This window comes from Oryx dammah, unplaced genomic scaffold, assembly GCF_014754425.2.
Source record: "Oryx dammah isolate SB20612 unplaced genomic scaffold, SCBI_Odam_1.1 HiC_scaffold_26, whole genome shotgun sequence".
NCBI classification, from domain to species: domain Eukaryota; kingdom Metazoa; phylum Chordata; class Mammalia; order Artiodactyla; family Bovidae; genus Oryx; species Oryx dammah.
In genome coordinates, this window is record NW_024070210.1 from 80,256,144 (window position 1) to 80,276,638 (window position 20,495).

General features: G+C 54.4%; 1 protein-coding gene across 2 annotated transcripts; it reads left to right on the forward strand.

Annotated features, from left to right (window-relative positions):
- Positions 1 to 476: 476 nt before the first annotated feature.
- NYNRIN (NYN domain and retroviral integrase containing) lies at positions 477 to 20,390 on the forward strand. 2 transcript variants are annotated; one of them, XM_040227364.1, is made up of 9 exons: positions 477 to 695; positions 9,006 to 9,658; positions 9,775 to 10,951; positions 11,135 to 11,268; positions 12,164 to 12,294; positions 12,428 to 12,524; positions 14,120 to 14,221; positions 14,433 to 14,534; positions 15,695 to 20,390. In XM_040227364.1, the coding sequence occupies exons 1-9, from the start codon at positions 498 to 500 to the stop codon at positions 18,555 to 18,557; spliced, it is 5,457 nt and encodes a 1,818-aa protein (XP_040083298.1). In that variant the 5' UTR covers positions 477 to 497; the 3' UTR covers positions 18,558 to 20,390. The 2 variants fall into 2 exon arrangements, with proteins under 2 accessions (XP_040083298.1, XP_040083297.1); XM_040227363.1 differs by having other exon boundaries at positions 9,775 to 11,268.
- Positions 20,391 to 20,495: the final 105 nt, after the last annotated feature.

The following is a 20,495-nucleotide window of genomic DNA, read 5'->3' on the forward strand; positions in this document are numbered from 1 at the left end:
AAGGAAATTAACTTTGACCCCCGGATTCTGGCTCTGGGCCCAAGACTTGAGTGGAAGGCAGAGGTTTTCAGGACCCCCGCCCCCGCCCGTCCCTCTTCCCCTTCCCCCGCCCCGCCGCCTCCCTCCGCGCCCCTTTAAGCTCCCGGGCAGACGCAGCTAAAGTTCATCCTAGAGGGGCTGGCGCGGCGGGGAAGCGGGGGAGGGTGGGGGCGGAGGGAAGGGCGGCGGGAGCCCGATCGGTCCCACCCCCGTTGCAACCCCTGGCAGGAAGAGATTGTCGCGGGAGCCGCCGCCGAAAGGCTCGGAGCTCCGGGGGAAAGGCGCCCGAGCCGCGGCGGGTGGGTGCGCGAGCCGGGGGTGGGGGGTGTGTGTCGGGGGGGACCCAGGCCGAGGGAGGGGCGCGCCGCCCGGAGGAGGGGGCGTGGCCTAGGCGCCTCCGGCCCGGGGACGCCGGTGACACTGTCGGCTCCCTTCTTCCAGGGGCGGGCGGGGCAGCCATGCTCCTGTCCGGGGGCGACCCCCCGGCGCAGGAATGGTTCATGGTGCAGACCAAGTCGAAGCCCCGGGTGCAGCGGCAGCGGCAGCAAGTGCAGCGCATCTTCAGGGTCAAGCTGAACGCTTTCCAGAGCCGCCCGGACACCCCCTACTTCTGGCTGCAGCTCGAGGGACCCAGGGAGAACATGGGCAAAGCCAAGGTAAACAGAGTCTGGCCTCTTATCACTTCCAGCCAGACCTTTCTCCCGCCCTTCGCCCCCCTTCCCTCCCCCTCCCCCCCACAACCCGGGGAGGGAAGGGTCCCCAGAGGCCCCCCGACCTGGACTGGGCAGTGTGGCGGGCAGGCACTGGGCCATTCCCTGCCTCTCCACTTCTGCAGCTTTGGGTCCTTCCCTCTGGTTCCTTCTTTCTTTTCTGCCCCACCCTTCTCTTGCGTGTCACTTCAGTCCCTCAAGTGTGTTCAGAAAGGCTCTGCGTTGTGTGTCCCCCCAAGAGCCTTCCCTGGCCAGGGGCCCGCATTTACAGCCTATTCCTCCATCGGGGGAGCAACTTAAAGTCTGGTATTTCTGTAGTCTGTGCAGCATATCTCTTTGTTCTCCACCCAGAGGCTGGAAGGCCCAGGTCTTTCTGCCTTCATGTAAGTCTCCTTAAATCCTGGGCTGCGCCTCGGAGCCTGAGTGCTGGGACTGGAGGTTCCATTAGAGACTCCACTAGAGAAATGCTGGCATTTTACAGATGAGGTATTGGGGACTGGAGAGCATCAGGGGCCTCCTGGAACACTTAGGATCGGGTAGGTGGGGGAGGCAGGGGCTCTGGGCTCAGCGCCCCACACTCTTGATGCCCTAGGCAGCCTCTTGCAGGGGCTCAGGGGCAGGGGTGCAGCTGCTCTGGAAGGTAGCAGGCTTTAGGGATGGGTGGGAATCCTCTGGGAGGAGGGCTGTGGGCTTCAGATGAAAGGGCCTGCTGTGTGGGGCTGGATGCTGGGCAGGCCAAGTCATCGTGTGCTTCTCTCGCGTTTGCTCTAGCTTCTCTCACCCGCTTCTCCTCCACTTGGGCCTCTCAGGTTCCCTCTGATCCCCAGTCATGGCCAAGGTCTCCCTCTTCCCCGATTCCCTTATCTTATCTTTTCCTGGTAGGAATACTACAGCCTCCCTCAGTCCCAGACCACCCTTTTCCCCCATGCACCCCACCCCACCCCAACACACTCCCCTTCCCCAGCTAGGTCTCTACCAGTATCCTAATTGGTCAAGGCCATGGGTGGGGGAGGCTCAGAACACGCTGGCCAGTGGACAGGCAGGCTAGAAAGTTCCTGCCTCAGCCCCTCCGCTGAGCTGCTTCGTCAGCAGTTTGTCCAGTTCTGACAGAGGTGCTGGGGGAGGGGAGGGGTGCCTGCCCACAGAGCAGATCTCCAGGAGCCCTGGAGATGCAGACTTTTCAGCAGCTGGGATGGGCGGGTTAGCCTGAGGAGCCTTCGGGTTCTTTGGGGGTCTTAGTCTTTTTGTTAATTTGAAAGACACCCGCTCACCCTTTTGTGAAACTGGGGGTGTCTGGCTCCCCTGGCCCCTGCTTACATCCTGCATCAGCTTCTCCAGCCCCAGCTACTCCTCCTCCCACTGCTGCCTCAGGGTCCCTGGGGCCACTGACTTTCCCTCACACCCCAGGCCCTGCTAGTACAGCCAGTGGCTTTCTCCAATCCCCCCATCCCGCCCCATCCTTTCACCTCTTTCCCACCTGTTTTCTTCTGGAGAAAAGCACAGTTTAAGATGGAAACAGCATGAGGGGTTTTGGGTAACTCCCTCCCTTATTGTAAAGAATGAGCAGAAAGAAGAGATGAGTAGAGCTTTGGAGCAGGAGGGCAGGGAACGTGGGGAGGGTGAGGTTTTGTTCTAGAAGTAGGAGATCTGGGCTCAATTTGCTGTCACCAAGTTAACTGCTGGGACAGACGGGTGTGGTGGAAAGAGCTGGAGATTGGGGTTTGCTACCTTCTAACTGGCTGACCTGGGTCAAATCACTGACCTTCTCTTGAGCTTATTTCCTCATCTAGAAAACAATGTAGTAATACCCACTTCATGGAAGAGTTGTTAAGAGTCAGCTGAAGTAATGCATGCTTACTTTTGCCAGTGTGGAGAGTTATAGGGTAGAGATGTCAGTAAGTGTTGTGGTTAACAAGCTGTGTAACTTTGAATGTGTTCTTTTCCCTCTCTGAGTCTGTCTCCTTGTTTGTGAAGTGAGAGGCTTGGATGAAATGATTTCTAAGGTTCATCGATCTGATGCAGGAAAATTTCCCATGTATAAGGATGTCTTGAGCAGCTGATTAGTGGCTCAGCGGTAAAGAATGTGCTTGAATTTGGAAGACCTGGGTTCAATCCCTGGGTTGGGAAGATCCCCTGGAGGAGGAAATGGCAATCCACCCAAGTATTCTTGCCTGGAAAATTCCATGGACAGAGGAACCTGGCGGGTTACAGTCCACGGGGTCGCAAAGAGTTGGACATAACTGAGCACACAAGAAGAAGGAAGTCTCGGGGTTTCCATGTAGAGGTGCTGTGGCTGACCCCAGCCCCAGCTGTAAGGGCACAGAACCATGCACCTTGATAGTGAGTTGATATACACAGCCAGCTGGCAGAGAGAGCTCAGTGAGACTGAAGCTTATGGTATGGAGAAGGGGTGATGGATGTCCTATCTGTGAGGGAAGAAGGGGTCAAGAAGGGTACGGGCTTCTTTGGAGAAGAGCTCAGGTGTGTTTTTCTATTATATGCACTGGTTTTCTAGGAAATCTCTGTAGAACTCGAAAGTACCTTGAAGTAGTTTTTTTGTGGTGGGATTTAAAAAATAATGAAGGCATTGCTGGAAATCGTATTCCTAGGTAGCAAAAACAAGCCCTGGGGAGGCGTGACCTTTCTGAGGGGAAATCAGCAAGTAGAAAGGAGAGTTTTTAGTTAATGATCAGAGCCTCTCAGAGACAAGCCCTGCTCAGCTTTTCTGTCCTCCTTGACAACGGTGTAAAGAGGCTTGGGTGCTGAGAGGACAGGTGACAGTTCGATTCTACTCTTTTTGGAGATGATGGAAGGAGGTGAGGAGGAGCTCTGAGATTGAGATGGGGAGCCGTGGGACAGGGTGTGGCCTGCTGACTCTGGGCTTGGCTCTCAGGTATAAGCTGGCCTGCTCCTGCCCCACACGGACTGTGAGCAGTGCCATGAAAGCTGGTAGTGGCCAGGGGTGTACTGAAACTGGCTCCTGCTGACCCATTGTTGAAAAGTCTTGGAAGTTTTTGAGCCAGTGGAGTCCTATTTGTAGTTTGAAATCAGCCAGGATGGGAGTAGTTACACCGCGGAAATTGGAAAATGCTACAGATCAGAACTGCCCTCCCCACAGCTGGCTCCCCACAACTTACCAGCACACATAATTGTGTTGTGAGCACCTGACCCTTCTCCTTTAATTATTTGTTTTTATTTATTTTTTAAAAAAGATGCTTGCGCATATATTTATCTCTCTTCCTCTCGAGCTTCCCTCCCACGTCCTTCCCATTCAACCCTTCTGGGTCATCACAGAGCACAGAGCTAAGCTCCCTGTGCAGGACAGTAACTTCCCACTAGCTATCTGTTTTACACATGATAGTGTATATATGTCAATGTACTCTCTCAATTCCTCCCACCCTGCATACGTGTAGCTGATTCGTGTTGTTGTACAGCAGCAATGACATTGTAAAGCAGTTATGCTCCAATTTTAAAAAGATGCTTATTTACATTTATTTTTATTTAGTTTTTGGCTTTGCAGCATGCGGGATCTTAGTTCCCTGGCCAGGGATCAAACCCGTGCCTCCTGTAATGGAAGCAAGGATTCTTAACCACTGAACTGCCAAGGAAGTCCCTCCTTTATTTTGAACTTAATTTTTCTTTATCAAAGTAATACATAATTTAAAAGTCCAGTAATTTTTTTAAAATCCACAGTATAATGCAGTGATTCCCTGCCTTGTCCTGCCAACTCCCTCTTCTGTGCTCTTCCTTGTTGAAAATATCTGTTCTGGAATTTATACATCTCCACATTCCTAAAAAATATGTAGATCCTGTATCTTTCAATTAATTTTAGATACCTTTTTACTTCCTATTATTATAGGTGAGGGCTTCCCTGATAGCTCAGTTGGTAAAGAATCCGCCTGCAATGCAGAGACCCTGGTTCGATTCCTGGGTGGGGAAGATCCCCTGGAGAAGGGATAGGCTACCCATTCCAGGATTCTTAAGCCTTCCCTGGTGGCTTAGAGGTTAAAAAGCGTCTGCCCGCAATGCGGGAGACCTGGGTTCGATCCCTGAGTTGGGAAGATCCCCTGGAGAAGGGAAAGGCTACCCACTCCAGTATTCTGGCCTGGAGAATGCCATGGACTGTATAGTCCATGGATCGCGAAGAGTCAGACACGACTGAACGACTTTCACTTTCATTATAGGTGAGGATTTAGGTCCTTTATATTGCTATCCCTTTTTTCTTCCCAATATAACTATATTTCATTTTCTGTTAAATCTGTATTTATTATTCACAACATTATGCCCATGCAAATATCACTCACATCTAAACATTAAAGTGTACTATGACTGGGTTTTCTATCTTACTTTTCAATTTTTCTGAGGTAAAGAGCTCACACCTTACCTGTTTGTTTGTTTTCCTTTGAACCCATTGCTAATTCTTATAACTTTCAGTAGCTGCTCACGACAGTTTTCTGCAAGGATAAGCTTTTGATTCAAGGTGGCCTGATACAGATTTTTTCCTGGGGGCACCCTTCTTTTTGTCTGGTCAGGCTTGTGTGGCTATCATCCTGAGACTCCTGTTTGCTGTCATTCTTGGCATCCTTTTGCTCTTTTCTTTGTTAAATGCCTTGTTTCCTGAACGCTGTGTCTTTGTCTTGGGTTGGTGGAGCACATCTGTCAGTAGCGTCATTAAGTTAGAAAGATGGTGCTGTGCTAAAGATCATGCTGATAACTGAGGTCAGCCTTCCTGTTTCTGGAATTCCACTCTTCAGCCTGAGCTAGTTGCCCTCTATGCCTCCCAGAACAATGCCTGATACATAGTAGATGCTCAGTAGTGATTTCTTGAATGGATAAATACATTCTGAGATTTCTCTCCACAATCATTCTGGAGATTGTCTTTGCTTTTTTTCTGAGTTGGGTCTCCTTTCTTGGTTTTTCCTTTCTTGATTTGCTGGAAAATGCTCTTCAGTAGCTTCCTGAGAAAGGCTTTAGAGGAAGTAGATTTTTGGGGTTGCATATCTGAGTATCTCCATTGCATATCTGAAGGTCACTTGATTGACAGTTTGGCTGGTATCGAGTTATACATGGAAGGTTATTTTCCTTCAGAAGTGAGAAGGCATTAATCTATTGACTTCTTGCTTTGGGGACATCTGAAGCTATTCTTGGTCCCTGGTCCTTTGATGTGAAGTGTTTTTTTCTCTCTGGAAGTTTGTAGTTTCCCCCACTCTTCTAAGATGCCCCAGAGAGACCCTTTTGTGTGGGCATCTGTCTTCATCCATTGTTGGTTACTATGGCTGAATCTCTGAATGAGAAGAATGAGTTTCTCTGCACTCAGTGCTCACTGTAGACCTCACTGTTGGCCTTCCTCTGTTCCTCCATGATTTTGTATGGTACCCACACTCTCAAATACACTGATCAGCTTCTGCAGAACAAACTTCAGTGGGTAGAGTGGTACTTGCTCAGCCTTTGTGTAGTGGGGTCGGTAGTCTCCCAGATCTAACTGTTCCTCAAACAACTTTATCTTACTCCACCTTTTATTTAATTTTTTTTTTTATGTACTTGGCTGCACTGGTTCTTAGTTGCAGCTTGTGGGATCATCAGTCTTTAGTTGTGGTACATGAACTCTTAGTTGAAGCATGTGGGATCTAGTTCCCTGACCAGGAATTGAACCCGGGCCCCCTGCATTGGAGCATGGAGTCTTAGCCACTAGACCACTAAGTCCACTTTTTAAAAATGTTCTCCTTCACTCCTAATTCTGGAGTTTTTTGGGTTCTCCTTCAGTCCTAATTCTGGAGTTTTTTGGTGCTGCCATTTTTTTTTTAAACTTTTTGAGTATTCTGCAGTGTAATTTGGTGTGCTTCTGGAAAGCAGACAATGAATGGTAACTGACTTATGAGAAAGAAGAATCCTAAGTCAGGACTGATAAAGTATACAGCAGTAGTAAGCAGTAAGCTGTCTGGTGGTATTATTTTTATTTAACTTACACATTGACCGATGACTCACAGGACACAGGGCAATATATTTTAACAAATACACAAGATTTTTCTGTGTGTACTTCGTTCCTGCATCTTCTCTACTTCTCCTCTTGGAGGAAAAGGTCTGGGTAGGCTTAAAGCAGGAAAATTGCTCCTGATTTTTTCTGGATGTAAAGGTCTGGGTAGGCTTAAAGCAGGAAATTTTCTCCAGATATTTTCTGGATGTAAACGCCTTTTTCCTTATCCGTTTTTTCTCTAACTTGCCATTGGCTTCCTTAGTGCTCCGTGGTAAAGAATCCGCCTGCCAATGCAAGAGATGCAAGAGACTTGGGTTCTCTCCCTGGGTCAGGGAGCTCCCGGGAGTAGGAAATCACAACCCATTCTAGTATTCTTGCCTGGAAAATTCCATGAACAGAGGAGCCTGATGGGCTACAGTCCGTGGGGTCGGCAAAGCATTGGACACGACTGAATGACTGAGAACACACACTCATATAGACAGCATCATGGTTAAGACCTTAGACTTTGGAGTGAGAGGGCCCGAGTGTCCCAGCCTCTGTCTGTGTGACCTCAGACATGTGTCCTTTCTTGCTCACCTAAAATGGGGAGGATAGTAATTTCCATATAGGTCTGAGAGAGGAATCGACAAGTTAATGTATGTAAAGAGCCTGGCACCTAGCAAGTACTCAATAAATATCAGTTCAGGTTTATTATTTTGAAAGTCACCTCATTTCCAATATACATTTAAATTTTATTTCCTTCCTTACTGGCTGTGCTGTGAGCAGGCTGTTCTCTAGTTGCGGCGAGTGGGGGCTAAACTCTGTTTGCAGTGCGTGGGCTTCCCGTTGCAGCCGCTTCTCTTCTCTTGTTCACACGGGCTCTGGGTGGGCCAGCTTCAGTAGTTGTGGTTCCTGATCTCTAGGCCACCAGCTCAGTAGATGTGGCACATGGGCTTAGCTGATCCATGGCATGTGGGGTCTTCCCATGACCTGGGCCAGGTGGAAGAGGTAAGCTCAGACCTGAGCAACCTCGCTCACCCACCACCTGGTAAGGGTGAATCTGACCAGGTGGAATAACTCTTATAAGTGTGAATACCGTGAACCCCATGTGGTCTTTGGGATGGCTGTTGGAGATCCAAAATGGAGCCTTTGTTCCTTATGGATCTGTCAGGGGAAGGCAGGAAGAGGGGTGACTATCACTGACACAGGGGTGAGGAGGTGCTTGAGGATGAATGCAGTCATCAGGGTCGGCTGATTAAGAGGCAGTTCCCATGGTTCCTCGGAGCCCATGGGGTCATGCTGGTGGAACTCAATCAGAGAGTGGAAGAACCCAACCTCTTCCATCCCAACGCCCTCTAAAGAATGAGTGTGTGAGCCCTGGAAACATGAGGGCCTGGTGCCCAGACAGCCAGAGGCCTCCCTTCCGGCTCAACCATTGTATATATCTGTGGGGATCCCTTGGATACCAGACCAGGGACTTATCTTCTCCTCTGTCCCCTCTGGGCAACAGTTACCATGGTTACAGTTACAGGTTGTGCCAGAGACCTTCTGCAGGGGGATTAACCAGAATCTCACAGGATTACCCCGTAGTCACTGTGTAGTCAACCCGCGGAGGTGGGAAGAGCTCTGGTTTCAGAGTCAGGCAGATGGCAGCTGTGGTCTTCACCCAGTCACCCGCTGACTGTGTGTCCCTGGGTCAGCGATATGGCCTTTCTGAGCCTGAAAAATGGGAAGAGACTGTACCAGGCTCAAGCTAAGCACTTCCTTTGTATTAACTCACTGAAACTTCATGAGAGCCTAATGAGGGGGAAACCATTATCCCCGTTTTACAGATGAGGAAACCTTGGCACAGGGAGAGTTAATAACTTGGAGGGTACTCAGTAATGTGCCCTCTCCGTCCCCTCAGCTATTTCACAATTCTAGAATGCCAGGGTAGGTTTGGCCCTTGGGAGTGTCTCATTTAATCCAGTTTTTACAGGTGAGGAGACAGCCCCTGAGAAGGGGATAAATTTTTCACAGTACCCCTAACGTTTTGAAGTCAGGTTGGAACTAGAACCAGAACCCTTGACTCCAAGCCCAGGTGCTCCTCTCCCCGATCTGTCAGAGCTCCCAGGAAAGAGATGAGAGTGTGAGGAGGCAGGACCAGGGAGAGAGGGCTGGGTCCTGGGCAGGGGTTGGGTGGGGGGAATGGGTCATTTGGCTTATGGTGAGCAGGGGGAGCGCACGTGCTTAGTGAGGGGAGTGAGCTCAAGTGTCGGGCCCCTAACAGCTGACTTCCTTTGTGTTCTCCCCACTGGCTGCAGGAGTATCTGAAGGGCCTGTGCAACCCGGAGCTATGGAAGGAGGTCCGCTACCCGGCGGCTCTGCACTGCGCCTTCCTCGGGGCCCAGGGCCTCTTCCTGGACTGCCTGTGCTGGAGCACCCTGGCCTACCTGGTGCCCGGCCCCCCGGGCTCGCTGATGGTGGGCGGGCTGACCGAGTCTTTCATCATGACCCAGAACTGGCTGGAGGAGCTGGTGGGGCGGCTGCGCTGGGGCCCGGCCCCTTTGCTCACTCCCCGCGGCATCTGGGAAGCCGAGGTGACGCGGGCCTTTGGGGCCCTGGTCTGGATCCGTGGTGACCAGTATGCCGGGGACCTGCTGCAGCTGCCCCCGGCGGTCCAGGAGCTGCTGCTGAGCCTGGTGCGGGATGCCGCTGGCAAGGAGGACATCATCCAGTGGCTCAGCCGCATCGGCACCTCCGACTCCCGCTCAGACCCTGAGCTCCTGATCTGTCCCACCCACCAGCAAAAGGAAGGTCCAACCATGGTGGCCGTGGGAGACGGTCCTGGCCCCTTTGTGGAGATGGGGAGCCCAGAAAATTCAAAGAGATTAACCAGCCTGGGAGCCACAGGGGCTGTAATCTCGGGTACCCCAGGCCCAAACACCCAGCAGGAGACAGCAAACCAGCTGGTCCGGTAAGTTCTGGAGAATCAGTTTGGTTTCTCTCCTGTTTCTGCGCCCCAACCCCAGGGAAAGAGTTTGGGACCTAACTCACCTTCCCACCTTTCCAACAAACTCGGGTTTCCTCCAGGGTCACTTCCAGCAACCAAGGTGGTATGGACTATGCTCGCGAGGAAGGGTCAGTGCAAGCCAGCAGCAGCCAGGACCCCGTGGATCACACCCAAGCCTCGTCCCAGCCGAGGCAGGTCCGGAGGGGGGAAGACAAGCTCCCGCTCCAGCCTCCAGTATCAGCCCTGAGTGTGTGCTCACCCTGGAAGGCCTGGACCCCAGGGCCAACCTTTGCACCCATGTGGCCAGGGGCTATTGCTGCTACCTTCTGGAGGATCAATGAACTGCATTCTCTTCACCTGGCCTGGCTCCTGTCCCAGGCATGCTTCAGTTTCCCTTTCTGGCAGAGGCCACTGGGCCCCATTCAGTTCAAGCTGCCAGGGCAGAATCCTTTGCCCTTAAATCTGGGATGGAAACAGAAGGAACTGGTTCCTCTGCCCAGTGTGGAAAGCCCAGACTGTACACCAGACGGTGGGCCAGGAGGAGAGGCAGCCCTACAGAACTGCCCAAGGCCAGAGACCCCCAAAAAAGTCGTGAGTTTACTGGTGGTCTCAGGAGGCTCAGGGGTAAATGATAAGTCTATCCCAGGACTTCCACAGATAGGGCCACCTTTGACCTCTACACCGCAGCTCCAAGCCAGAAGTGAGCTGGGGGATCAAGGAAGTGTGCAGTGGGATTGTAAGGGGCCAGAAGAGGGGCCCGATGCAGCGCCGCCCACTGGGCAAGGGGTGCCTGCTGCTCAAGGGGGGCTGACAGCTTCGTCGGGACCTGACTCAAAGACAGTGCCTGAAACTCTCAAAGTGCCCATGGCTGCCGCAATGCCCACAGCTCAAACCCCACCCACAAGTCCAGTGCTGCCTGCAGCCCCCAAAGTGCCTGAAACCCAGATGATGGCGGCAGCCCATGAAGAACGTGCAGCCTCCGAAGTGCCTTCAGTTCCAACAAAGCCGGCAGCTCAAGTGGTGCCCACAGCACAAAAGGCCGCAGCTCCCCATACTCCCGCAGCTCAGAAAAGGCAGGCAGCCAAAACATCGCCTGCAGGTCCCCAGACACCCAGAGCCCAGCCTGGGCCTGCCCCTAAAACCGGACCTACAGCTCCCAAAGCCCCTGCCGCCCCCCAGACTTCCAGAACTCCAAAAACGCCAGTGGCTCAGAAGGTGCCCGCAGGTCCGGGGTCCACCCTGGATGCAGGCAAACTCGTGAGTGAGGGCCAGCCTCCGTCAAGGGGCAGTGCTTCCTTCCTGAAGGGCCAGGGGCAGCCTGGAAGTCAGGGGCCACAGTGCAGTGGCGCCTTGGTTCCCAGTAGCAAGCGCCAGCCTCAGGTGGAGGGGCTCCTGGGGGCTGGGGAGGGGACCCCAAGGCAGCCGACTCGCCACCCACAGGCAAGCAACACAGTGACCAGCTTCCAGAGGTACCACGAGGCCCTGAATACACCCTTCGAGCTGGACCTGTCAGAAGAACCCGGGAACCCGGAGTTGCGGCGGGTGGTCATTGATGGCAGCAGCGTGGCCATGGTGTGAGTAGCCACGGGCCTGGAGTGGACAGGGACTGACGGGGAGCTCCGGCATGGCGTCCCCGGCGCTTCCTTTCTCGATCTCTGTATATGGGTGCCGTGGGGTTCAAGTGGGGGAAAGGAGAGGGACAGGCACATGTTGAGCAGCTACCGCGCGCTGGGCGGTGCTCGCGCAATCGCCATAGCAGCCTTCCCCGGTGGATTTCTGTTCTCCTCCCTTGATAGAGGCATAAACAGGCTCAGAGAAGTGATGGATCTTGCCCAAGCTCCCAGAGCCAGTAGGGGGTCCCGCCAGCCTTTGGGTTCAGATCTGCCCAGGCCCACAATCTTTGCCTTTCAGCCTGCCTCACATAGCAGGGGGCCTGTAAACCCCAGTTTTCAAATGTCCAGCCCAGCCCTTAAGGCCCAGCACCAGTCTTGGTGAGGATTTTCCTCACCCTGCCATCCTGTAGCGATCAGCTCCCTGCACAGCACTTCCTGCTGTATATATACATGTATATTGTACATGCAAGGTGTCTTCATTTGCCTGGGTCGTGGAATCTGTGCTAAGAACATTGCCAGCACCCAGTTGTGGTCAGCAAATGTTTGTTTGCTTCCAGCCCTAAACTGAGCTGAGCTCTTGGTCATGTCAGAGGGTCTTGTCTTCCTTTTGCCCTGGAGGCCCCTACACACACACACACGCGTGCACGCACACACAGAGCAGGTGAGTGGACCGGTAGGTGCTCACTATTTGACAAGGGAGGGAAGGGAGAAGGCACGGTTGGTGCTGATGCTGGTGCCCTGGCATTTCTGATGCCCTGTGCTGTCCTGGGCTGGTTCTGAGGGAGGGGTGGAGACGCAGGGCCACTCCTAGGGCAGAAAATTGCTCCCTCACTGGTACCCCTAACACCACCTCCAGGCACGGTCTCCAGCACTTCTTCTCCTGCCGGGGCATTGCCATGGCGGTGCAGTATTTCTGGAACCGGGGACACCGAGAGGTCACGGTGTTTATACCCACCTGGCAGCTGAAGAAGAACCGGAGGGTGAGAGGTGAGCTGTGCCTTGCCCCCCAGCCCCTCCAGTGTCACCACGCCTTCCTTTTCCTTGTCTTTCTGTTCCCATCATAGCCTTTTCCTGTTAGCGCTTCCTCTGACCATCACTGTCTTCTGCCTTTCATTTCTAGAGAGCCACTTTCTGACAAAGCTACACTCCCTCAAGATGCTTTCAATCACCCCCTCCCAGCTCGAGAACGGCAAGAAGATCACCACCTACGACTACAGGTGTGTGGCTCTGCAGGCCTTCTCTTGTGGGGTCCCGGGCTTGGGCTGCACTGATGTGTGAGGCAGAGTCTTGCTTCATCTGCTCTGGGGAGATGGAGGCGAACATGTCAGAGGGTCTTGTCAGAGAGGGAAGTGCGGTGCATTGGCCCTCTGTAGGCAGAGGTAGGAACACAGAGGGGAAAGGGCTCCAAGGTGGTTCTATTCAAGCCCAGGGACTGTTCCTGAGTTTGGGACTCTGCAATCCCATTTCTCTGAGTTAATCGGCTTTCCTCCCCCATCAACTATGGGCTGAAACCCTCTACTGTCTTTGGATGGGAGTAGCCCATCCTGGTGACTCCTGGTGCTTCAAGCAAGCTGCTTCCCCCAGAAGCTGATTTGGGTGCCAGTTTGGGTTGAAGCTCAGGTTTTCTCAAGGAATTGCTGCAGTCTTTTCCTCCCACTGCCTTGTCTCTGGGAGGAGGTGTGTGTGTGGCTGGAGCCCTGGGTCTGAAAATGGAGCCCGACTGCCCCTGCCTCCTAGCTAAAGGCTGAATGACTCCCTATTTGTCAATCCTCAGCACACACTCAACGTGACTGCTGGTTGAGGCAGCATCACAGCATCCCCTGTGCACATCGAACCCAGGTTTCCTGCATTGCACACAGATTCTAGTGCCTTTTAATTCAGGCCTGGGTTTGAGGGAAGACGGCTTTTCTGTGGGGCTTCCCAGGTGGCGCTAGTGGTAAAGAACCTGCCTGCCAATGCAGGAAACTTAAGAGACGTGGGTTTGATCCCTGGGTTGGGAAGATCCCCTGGAGGAGAGCATGGCAATCCACTCCCAGTATTCTTGCCTGGGAGATCCCATGGACAGAGGAACCTGGCTGGCCCCAGTGCATAGGGTTGCACAGTATCGGACAAGACAAGCGACTTAGCGCCTGCGGAAGGGCCCTCTGCTGGGCACTTGTGGAATTGCATGGTCGGAGCTGCTGGAATTGCTCACTGCCGCAAATGCTGAGAAGTAGGTAGCCTTTGCTTTCTTTCCTGGTCACAGCCCCCTTTCAAGGAGAAGTGATCCTTGGAAAACGGATTTGTTTACTCAGGTAGGTGTGTGGCTTGGCATGTACATGAATGTTGTCAATTGGTGAAGAATAATCATGGAGTATTGGATATTAATATCTGCTGTGTAGCAGGCACTGAGCTAGACACTTAAGTGTATTGTCTCATTCAGTTTAATTCTCACAGCAATCAAGGGTAGGTATCTTATGTTTGATCGACAGGTATGGAAACCGAAGCAATAAAGAGGTATATGTGGATGTGGAAAAGGCATGGGTTTCTGTGTGTGTGTCTCAGCATGTGTATGTGAATGCCTATGTGTCAAATAGGAGTCTTTGCATAGACAGTTGGGGGGTGTGCATCTCAGGTTGCCTTAACGGGGGCTCATGCTCCTTCAGCTAGCTGCATACATGAGGATGGGCTCTCAAGCCTTGGCTCCCTGACTATCAAGGGTGGTGTTTTTGTCCTACACTTCTCAACAGGAAGCTACAAGTTCAGTTTCTCAGAGGACTGGGGAGGTGAGAGGCTGGGTACTGGGTCCATAGTGACCCCCCCCTCCCTGCAGGTTCATGGTCAAGCTGGCGGAAGAGACAGATGGCATCATCGTCACCAATGAGCAGCTCCACGTCCTGATGAATAATTCCAAGAAACTGATGATCAAAGATCGGTGAGGCGGCTTCCATGAGATTGGGCTGTTCCTCCCCCATGGGTGCCAGACAGCCCCTGGCAGGGGAGGGTTGGAGGCAAGGAGAGGGGCCTTGGAGCAGTGCTCACCAGCCCCTGCTGGGAGGATGTATTGGTCTCTGCTCCAGCCGGCAACAGGGTGTGGATGGGTCAAGGGCTCCGCAATGACCTTTCTTCCTCTATCCCGGGCCCAGCCTGCTGCCCTTCACCTTTGCGGGGAATCTCTTCATGGTGCCCGATGACCCCTTGGGCCGTGATGGCCCCACCCTGGATGAGTTTCTGAAGAAGCCAAACAGGTAATGGGCTGGACCTCCCCAAGCCCCTGCCACCTCCCAGCTCCTCCTGGGACTTTCCGGAAGCTTCCCCTTGGTGCTAGCCAACATTTGTTCAGTGCTTAATAGTGAGCAGAGTGATTTGACTTTTCCAGGTCTTTTTACTGCCACCCACGTCTGCGCATCCATAAACTAATTACAGTATGGTTTTACAGTTTCACAATCTTGCACGCATGCTTTAGTACTGTACGTTTCCTTCCACAGCTGGCATCTGTCCCCATGTTTGATTGTTTTTCCCAGGAGCGCGCCATGTTAGTTCCTGTGGCTGGCTTTAACGTCCTTTCCCTATTCCATTGCATGAGCGCCCGACAGGTTTACGGGGTTGATGGGAGGCCGTTTGACAGTTTCCATGTTATGCTCTGGGCACCCGTGCTGCGGTGAACCACCTCATTCTTGTTTCATTGCATGCAGGGGGTGCTGTATCTGGAGTATATACCAAGAGGAATTTTTTCCACGTGTCTTTCCCCCTTTGACCCTCACAGCTTGAGTTAGACACATGTGACCACTATCCTTGTTTTACAGATGAGGGATCTGAGACTCAAGTACTTTCCTCAGGTCACTGTGCTGGTGCCGGCAGAACTGATTTGCAGTAACTCAGTTCCTCTGGCTTCCACCCACTCGGAGCCTCCCGGTTCCCTGGGCCCAGCAGGGGACTGTGGTTAGCGCCTTCTGGGCAGGGCACTGCTTCCTGGGTCAGGTCCTCCAGTCCCGTTTCCCCATTTTGAAGAAAAGTGCTATGGCCGAGGTCTGTGTGCTGTGCCTCCTAAGCCCAGTATCAGGCCTCCTTCCCTCTCTTGAGCTCCCCTGGCTTGCTCACCCTAGAGTCTGTTTGGAAGGACCGATCATCTAATTCTTATCAAACCATTGGCTTAAAACTGCTAGGAAATGTCACTTGGTCAATGAGGTTTTGATTAAATAAGCCTTCAAAGCCCAGATGAATATCTGATGTTGCGGTTTAGTGGATGCTGGGGCTGGAGGGAGTATCTGTGGGCAGGTCGTGCTGTGTGGGAGGCTGGCCTGGTCTCAGGGGCACTCAGCCATTTGGTTTCGCCTCAGGTGGCCTCTCAGGCAGGCTGTCCCCCACCTCCTCCATCAGACCCTTCTGCTCTGCTGTTTTGGTGTAGGTTGGACACCGACATTGGCAACTTCCTGAAGGTGTGGAAGACCCTTCCTCCCAGCTCGGCCAGCATCTCTGAGCTGAGGGACGACACGGACCCTGGCCCCCCGGAGAGTCTGCAGAATGTGGAAGAAGTCAGGGAGGAGCAGGAGGAGGAGGAGAGGCAGGACGAGGAGCAGAGAGAGGAGCAGGAGACGCAGAAGCCGGCTGAGGAGGAGGAGGAGGACCTGGACTCTTCGCTGATGTCCGTGTTCAGGGCTGAGTGCCCTTCCCTCTCAGAGGAACTCCTCCGGTGCCTCAGCCTCCACGACCCCCAGGACGAGGCCCTGGACATTGATCTCCAGCCGGCGGTGGCCTCTCCCTCACTGGGCATCCCCTGGGATGGAAAGGCTCCCTGCCAGCAGGTCCTTGCCCAGCTGGCCCAGCTGACCATCCCCAGCAATTTCACCGCCCTCTCCTTCTTTATGGGGTTCACGGACTCCCACCGGGACGTCATCCCCGACTATGAAGCCCTTGTGGCACCCTTGCACAGCCTGCTCAAGCAGAAGCCGGACTGGCGGTGGGAGCTGGACCATGAGAAGGCCTTCCTGGCCCTGAAGCGAGCCCTGGTATCCGCCCTCTGCCTGTCGGTCCCCAACCCCCAGCTGCCCTTCCACCTGGAGGTGACGGTGAGCCAAGTGGCCCTGACGGCCGTTGTGTACCAGGAGCACTCGGGGAGGAAGCACCCTGTAGCCTATACCTCAAAACCCCTCCTCCCCGACGAGGACAGCGAGGGCCCGCAGTCAGGGGGAGACAGCCCCTACGCCGTGGCCTGGGCCCTCAAGCATTTCTCCCGCTACATTGGGGACACCCCCGTGGTCCTGGACCTTTTCTACGCCTCCCGGACCTCTGTGGACCCTGAGGCGTGGGATGGCCGCAGGGTTGCCAAAGCGTGGTTGATCAGATGGGCCCTCCTGGTACAGGACAAGGGCAAGAGAGCGCTGGAACTGACCCTTCTGCAGGGCCTGCTGGGGAAGAACCGGCTGCTGACTCCCACGGCTTGCATGCCTCGGCTTTTCCAGGTTCTGCCTCCTTTTTCCGACCTGTCCACTTTTGTCTGCATCCACATGTCGGGGTACTGCTTTTATCGGGAGGATGAGTGGTGTGCTGGCTTCGGTCTCTATGTGCTGTCTCCCACCAGCGCCCCTGTCTCCCTCTCCTTCTCCTGCTCCCCTTACACCCCGACCTATGCCCACCTGGCGGCCGTGGCCTGTGGCCTGGAGCGCTTTGGCCAGTCCCACATGCCCATTGTTTTCCTCACGCACTGCAACTGGATCTTCAGCCTCCTCTGGGAGCTCCTGCCCCTTTGGAGAGCTCGGGGCTTCCTGTCTTCCGACGGGACCCCACTACCTCACCCAAGCCTGCTCTCCTACATCATAGACCTCACCTCTGGCCTCTCATCCCTCCCGTTCATCTATCGAACCTCCTACCGGGGCTCCCTGTTTGCTGTGACGGTGGACACCCTAGCCAAGGAGGGTGCCCAGGGGGGCGATCAGTGTTGGAATTTGCCAAACGACGTGCCAGCCCCCGTAGTGACTCCCCGCACCGTATGCAAGAGGCCCGACTTGCTGGCGTTGCAGCGGAGCGACGGCACCCTGGCCGATATCGTGGCCAAGCTGCAGGCCGGGCAGAAGGTATCCAACTCCTCACCCTTCAGTTCTGCCTTTAGCTCTCTCAGCCTCGACAGGGAGAGCGGCCTGCTCGTGTTCAAGGGGGACAAGAGGCCCAGGGTCTGGGTGGTCCCACGGCAGCTCCGGAGGGACCTGATTTTCGCTGTGCACGATGGCCCCATGGGGGCCCACCAGAGGCCTGAGGAGACCTATAGGAGGCTGCGCTTGCTGGGGTGGTGGCCCGGGATGCAGGAGCACGTGAGACATTACTGCAGGAGCTGCTTGTTCTGCATCCCCCGGAATCTCCTAGGCAGCGAGGTGAAGGTCATCGAGTCTCTGTGGCCCCTCAGGTCCACCGCCCCCTGGTCCCACCTGCAGATCGAGGTGGTGGGCCCGGTCACCGTCAGCGAGGAGGGCCACAAGCACGTGCTGATCGTGGCCGACCCCAACACCAGGTGGGTGGAGGCGTTCCCGCTGAAGCCTTACACGCACACGGCCGTGGCCCAGCTGCTGCTTCAGCATGTGTTCGCCAGGTGGGGCATTCCCGTGAGGCTGGAGGCTGCCCAGGGCCCCCAGTTTGCCCGCCACGTCCTGGTGAGCTGTGGGCTGGCCCTGGGAGTTCACGTGGCCTCCCCGAGCAGGGACCTCCAGTTCCCCTGCCTGACGAGCTCCGGGGCCTACTGGGAATTCAAGAGGGCCCTCAAGGAGTTCATCTTCCTGCATGGCAAGAAGTGGGCGGCTTCCCTGCCCTTGCTGCACCTGGCCTTCAGGGCCTCCTCCAGCCAGGCCTCGCCCTTCCGTATCCTGACAGGGGCCGAGGAGAGGCTGACCGAGCCCCTTTGGTGGGAGATGAGCAGTGCGAACATTGAAGGGCTCAAGATGGATTTATTCCTGCTACAGCTCACGAGGGAGCTGCTGGAGCTCCACTGGAGGCTGGCCGAGAAGACAAGCGAAAAGGCCGAGAATAGGCGTTTCAAGCGTGAGAGGCAGGAGAAGGAGTGGAACGTGGGGGACCAGGTCCTCGTGCTGTCCCTCCCCAGGAATGGCAGTAGTGCCAAGTGGGTGGGTCCCTTCTATATCGGGGACCGGCTAAGCCCGTCCCTCTACAGGGTCTGGGGCTTCCCCACCCCGGAGAAGCTTGGGTGCATCTATCCCAGCAGTCTGATGAAGCCCTTTGCCAAGAGCGTCACCCCGCTGTCCTTCAAGGTCTTGGAGCAGTGAGCTGGAGCAGTGGGGGAGCCCCCCCCAGGGTCCTGGGCTGCTGCTGCTAGGTCTCCCCCTGCCCCAGGCATGCTCTCACAGCCTCCCCACCCCTACCCCCGGGACTCTTCACTGTGCCTTTTGTAGAGAAGTTACTTCACAAAGCTTTGCTGAACTGCCTTGAACTGGGGACCAGCGTCCCTATGAAACATCCCCAGTATGGGGTACTGGGAGGATCTGCTGAAGGCTGTCAGATGTTGGCCTCTGGCAATTCTACCCTGGGGAGCAGAGACTTCCTTTCCTGAGGTAGGCCAAGTTCAGTGTCTCTCCCCGAGTGAGAATGTACATGTACACACGCACAGCTCAGAATCTTACTCCTGGCTGTCCTTACCATGAAATGGTGTGGCTCTGGACCTCAGAATTGAAACCACATTCCCCTGTCAAACAGAAACCCCAGATACGGGCTCCTCCCCCGTCTGTCCATTTGGGGAACCTTTGCCCTTGAAGCCGTAACAGCTGAGACAAATCCATGCAGGCTAGGGAGAGGCACCCATCCTCGGTCTCATGGACCGCTTTCTTAGGCCTGGCCATCGATCAAGGAAGGACTGGCAGTCCTGGGCCCTGAGGCTTACAGCTGGGGTGGGAGGATGGCCAGCCAGGTGGGTGCGTCCTGCCTGTCGGCTCTGGAAGGGCAAGGGGGAGAGAGTCAGCCTACCTCATTTGACTCCAGCCAATGGAGACACTCCCTGACCCTGTCTTTAAGGACATGGACCATACAGGAGTCAAGGATCTCGATGCCAAGTGTGGCATCTCTACCTGAAGAGCTGCTTTCACTAGACCAAGGGGCCCAGGCCTCTGTTTCGGGTTGGCGGGGGGGTCACTGAAATGAGCAGTCTGGCACAGCGTGGTGCTGGCGTGGCTCTTCACTCCAGCCCCACCCTGAAACCCACAGCCTCCTCCTCCCACCGCCCCTGTGCGCTGCATCCCCAGACCCTACAGAGTGTGGCTGCTTTGTCTGGGTTCTCCCATCCCGCCCCAGTCCCCTCGATTTGCCTTCTGTGTAGAGACAATCCTGGCCTTCCCCTGGCACCCCCAGCCACTCTGCAAAGATCAGTCAGTGCGTTTCCCACAGGTGTGTGCCTTCACTCACCCTCTGAATTGCTGCTGCTGCCAACAGAGAGGGTTTGAGGTGGAGGCCAGCACTGTGTCACTCTGGCTGAGCCTCCAAGTCGTTTAACTTCTCCGAAGCTGAGCCGGTCTCTTTGCCTAGCTCATGTTGCCAAAACACTTGATATCGCTAGAGCCAGAGTAGAACTTGCCATCAAGTCCAATTTGCTTGTTTTACAGCCAAAGGAAGAGGCCCAGAAAGGGGAAGTGACTTGCCCAAAGTCACACAGAGTTGGTGGCTGAGCTGGGACCAGGATTAAGCTTCTTAGTTCTCTGTTCACCGTAGATGGGGGTTCAAGTGAGAGAAGCTCTTAAAATCCTGTACCCATGTTCCATCCAACTCCCCATCTCCCAAATCTTGTAGACAGACTACTTAGGTGTTGCCCTTAAACCATTTCTAGCTGTTAATTCTGTCCAGGAAAGAACGACTGGGTGACAGCTGAGACACTGAGAGGTGAGCCGTGGGGTTTGTAGCAAATACCTCTTCCCCCTTCCTCCTCCCGCTGCATGCCCCCCTCCCCTTCCCTTCCTCATCCTCCCTCTGATGGTCTGCTTGACCTCATTCTCCCTTCCCAGTGCTGTACCCCTTCCCCCGTTAACCACATTTATAATACTATACCTGTTTGTGACCTTTTTTTTTTCCATTTGATTTGTCAATAAATGGATCAAAATGGAGCTAATGTTCAAGTTTTTGTTAGTTTGTTTTAACTTTAAACTCAATTATGGGCTTTCTGGTGGCTCAGATGGTAAAGAATCCACTTGCAATGCAGGAGACCTGGGTGGAGAAGATCC

What these genes read in the sequence shown, in the direction of transcription:
- NYNRIN (XM_040227363.1), top strand. Translation starts at nt 498, where the DNA reads ATGCTCCTGTCCGGGGGCGACCCCCCGGCGCAGGAATGGTTCATGGTG. An exon ending in ATCACCACCTACGACTACAG is followed by an intron (nt 12,525 to 14,119) that starts GTGTGTGGCTCT and finishes CCCTCCCTGCAG; the next exon opens with GTTCATGGTCAAGCTGGCGG. An exon ending in AAACTGATGATCAAAGATCG is followed by an intron (nt 14,222 to 14,432) that starts GTGAGGCGGCTT and finishes TCCCGGGCCCAG; the next exon opens with CCTGCTGCCCTTCACCTTTG.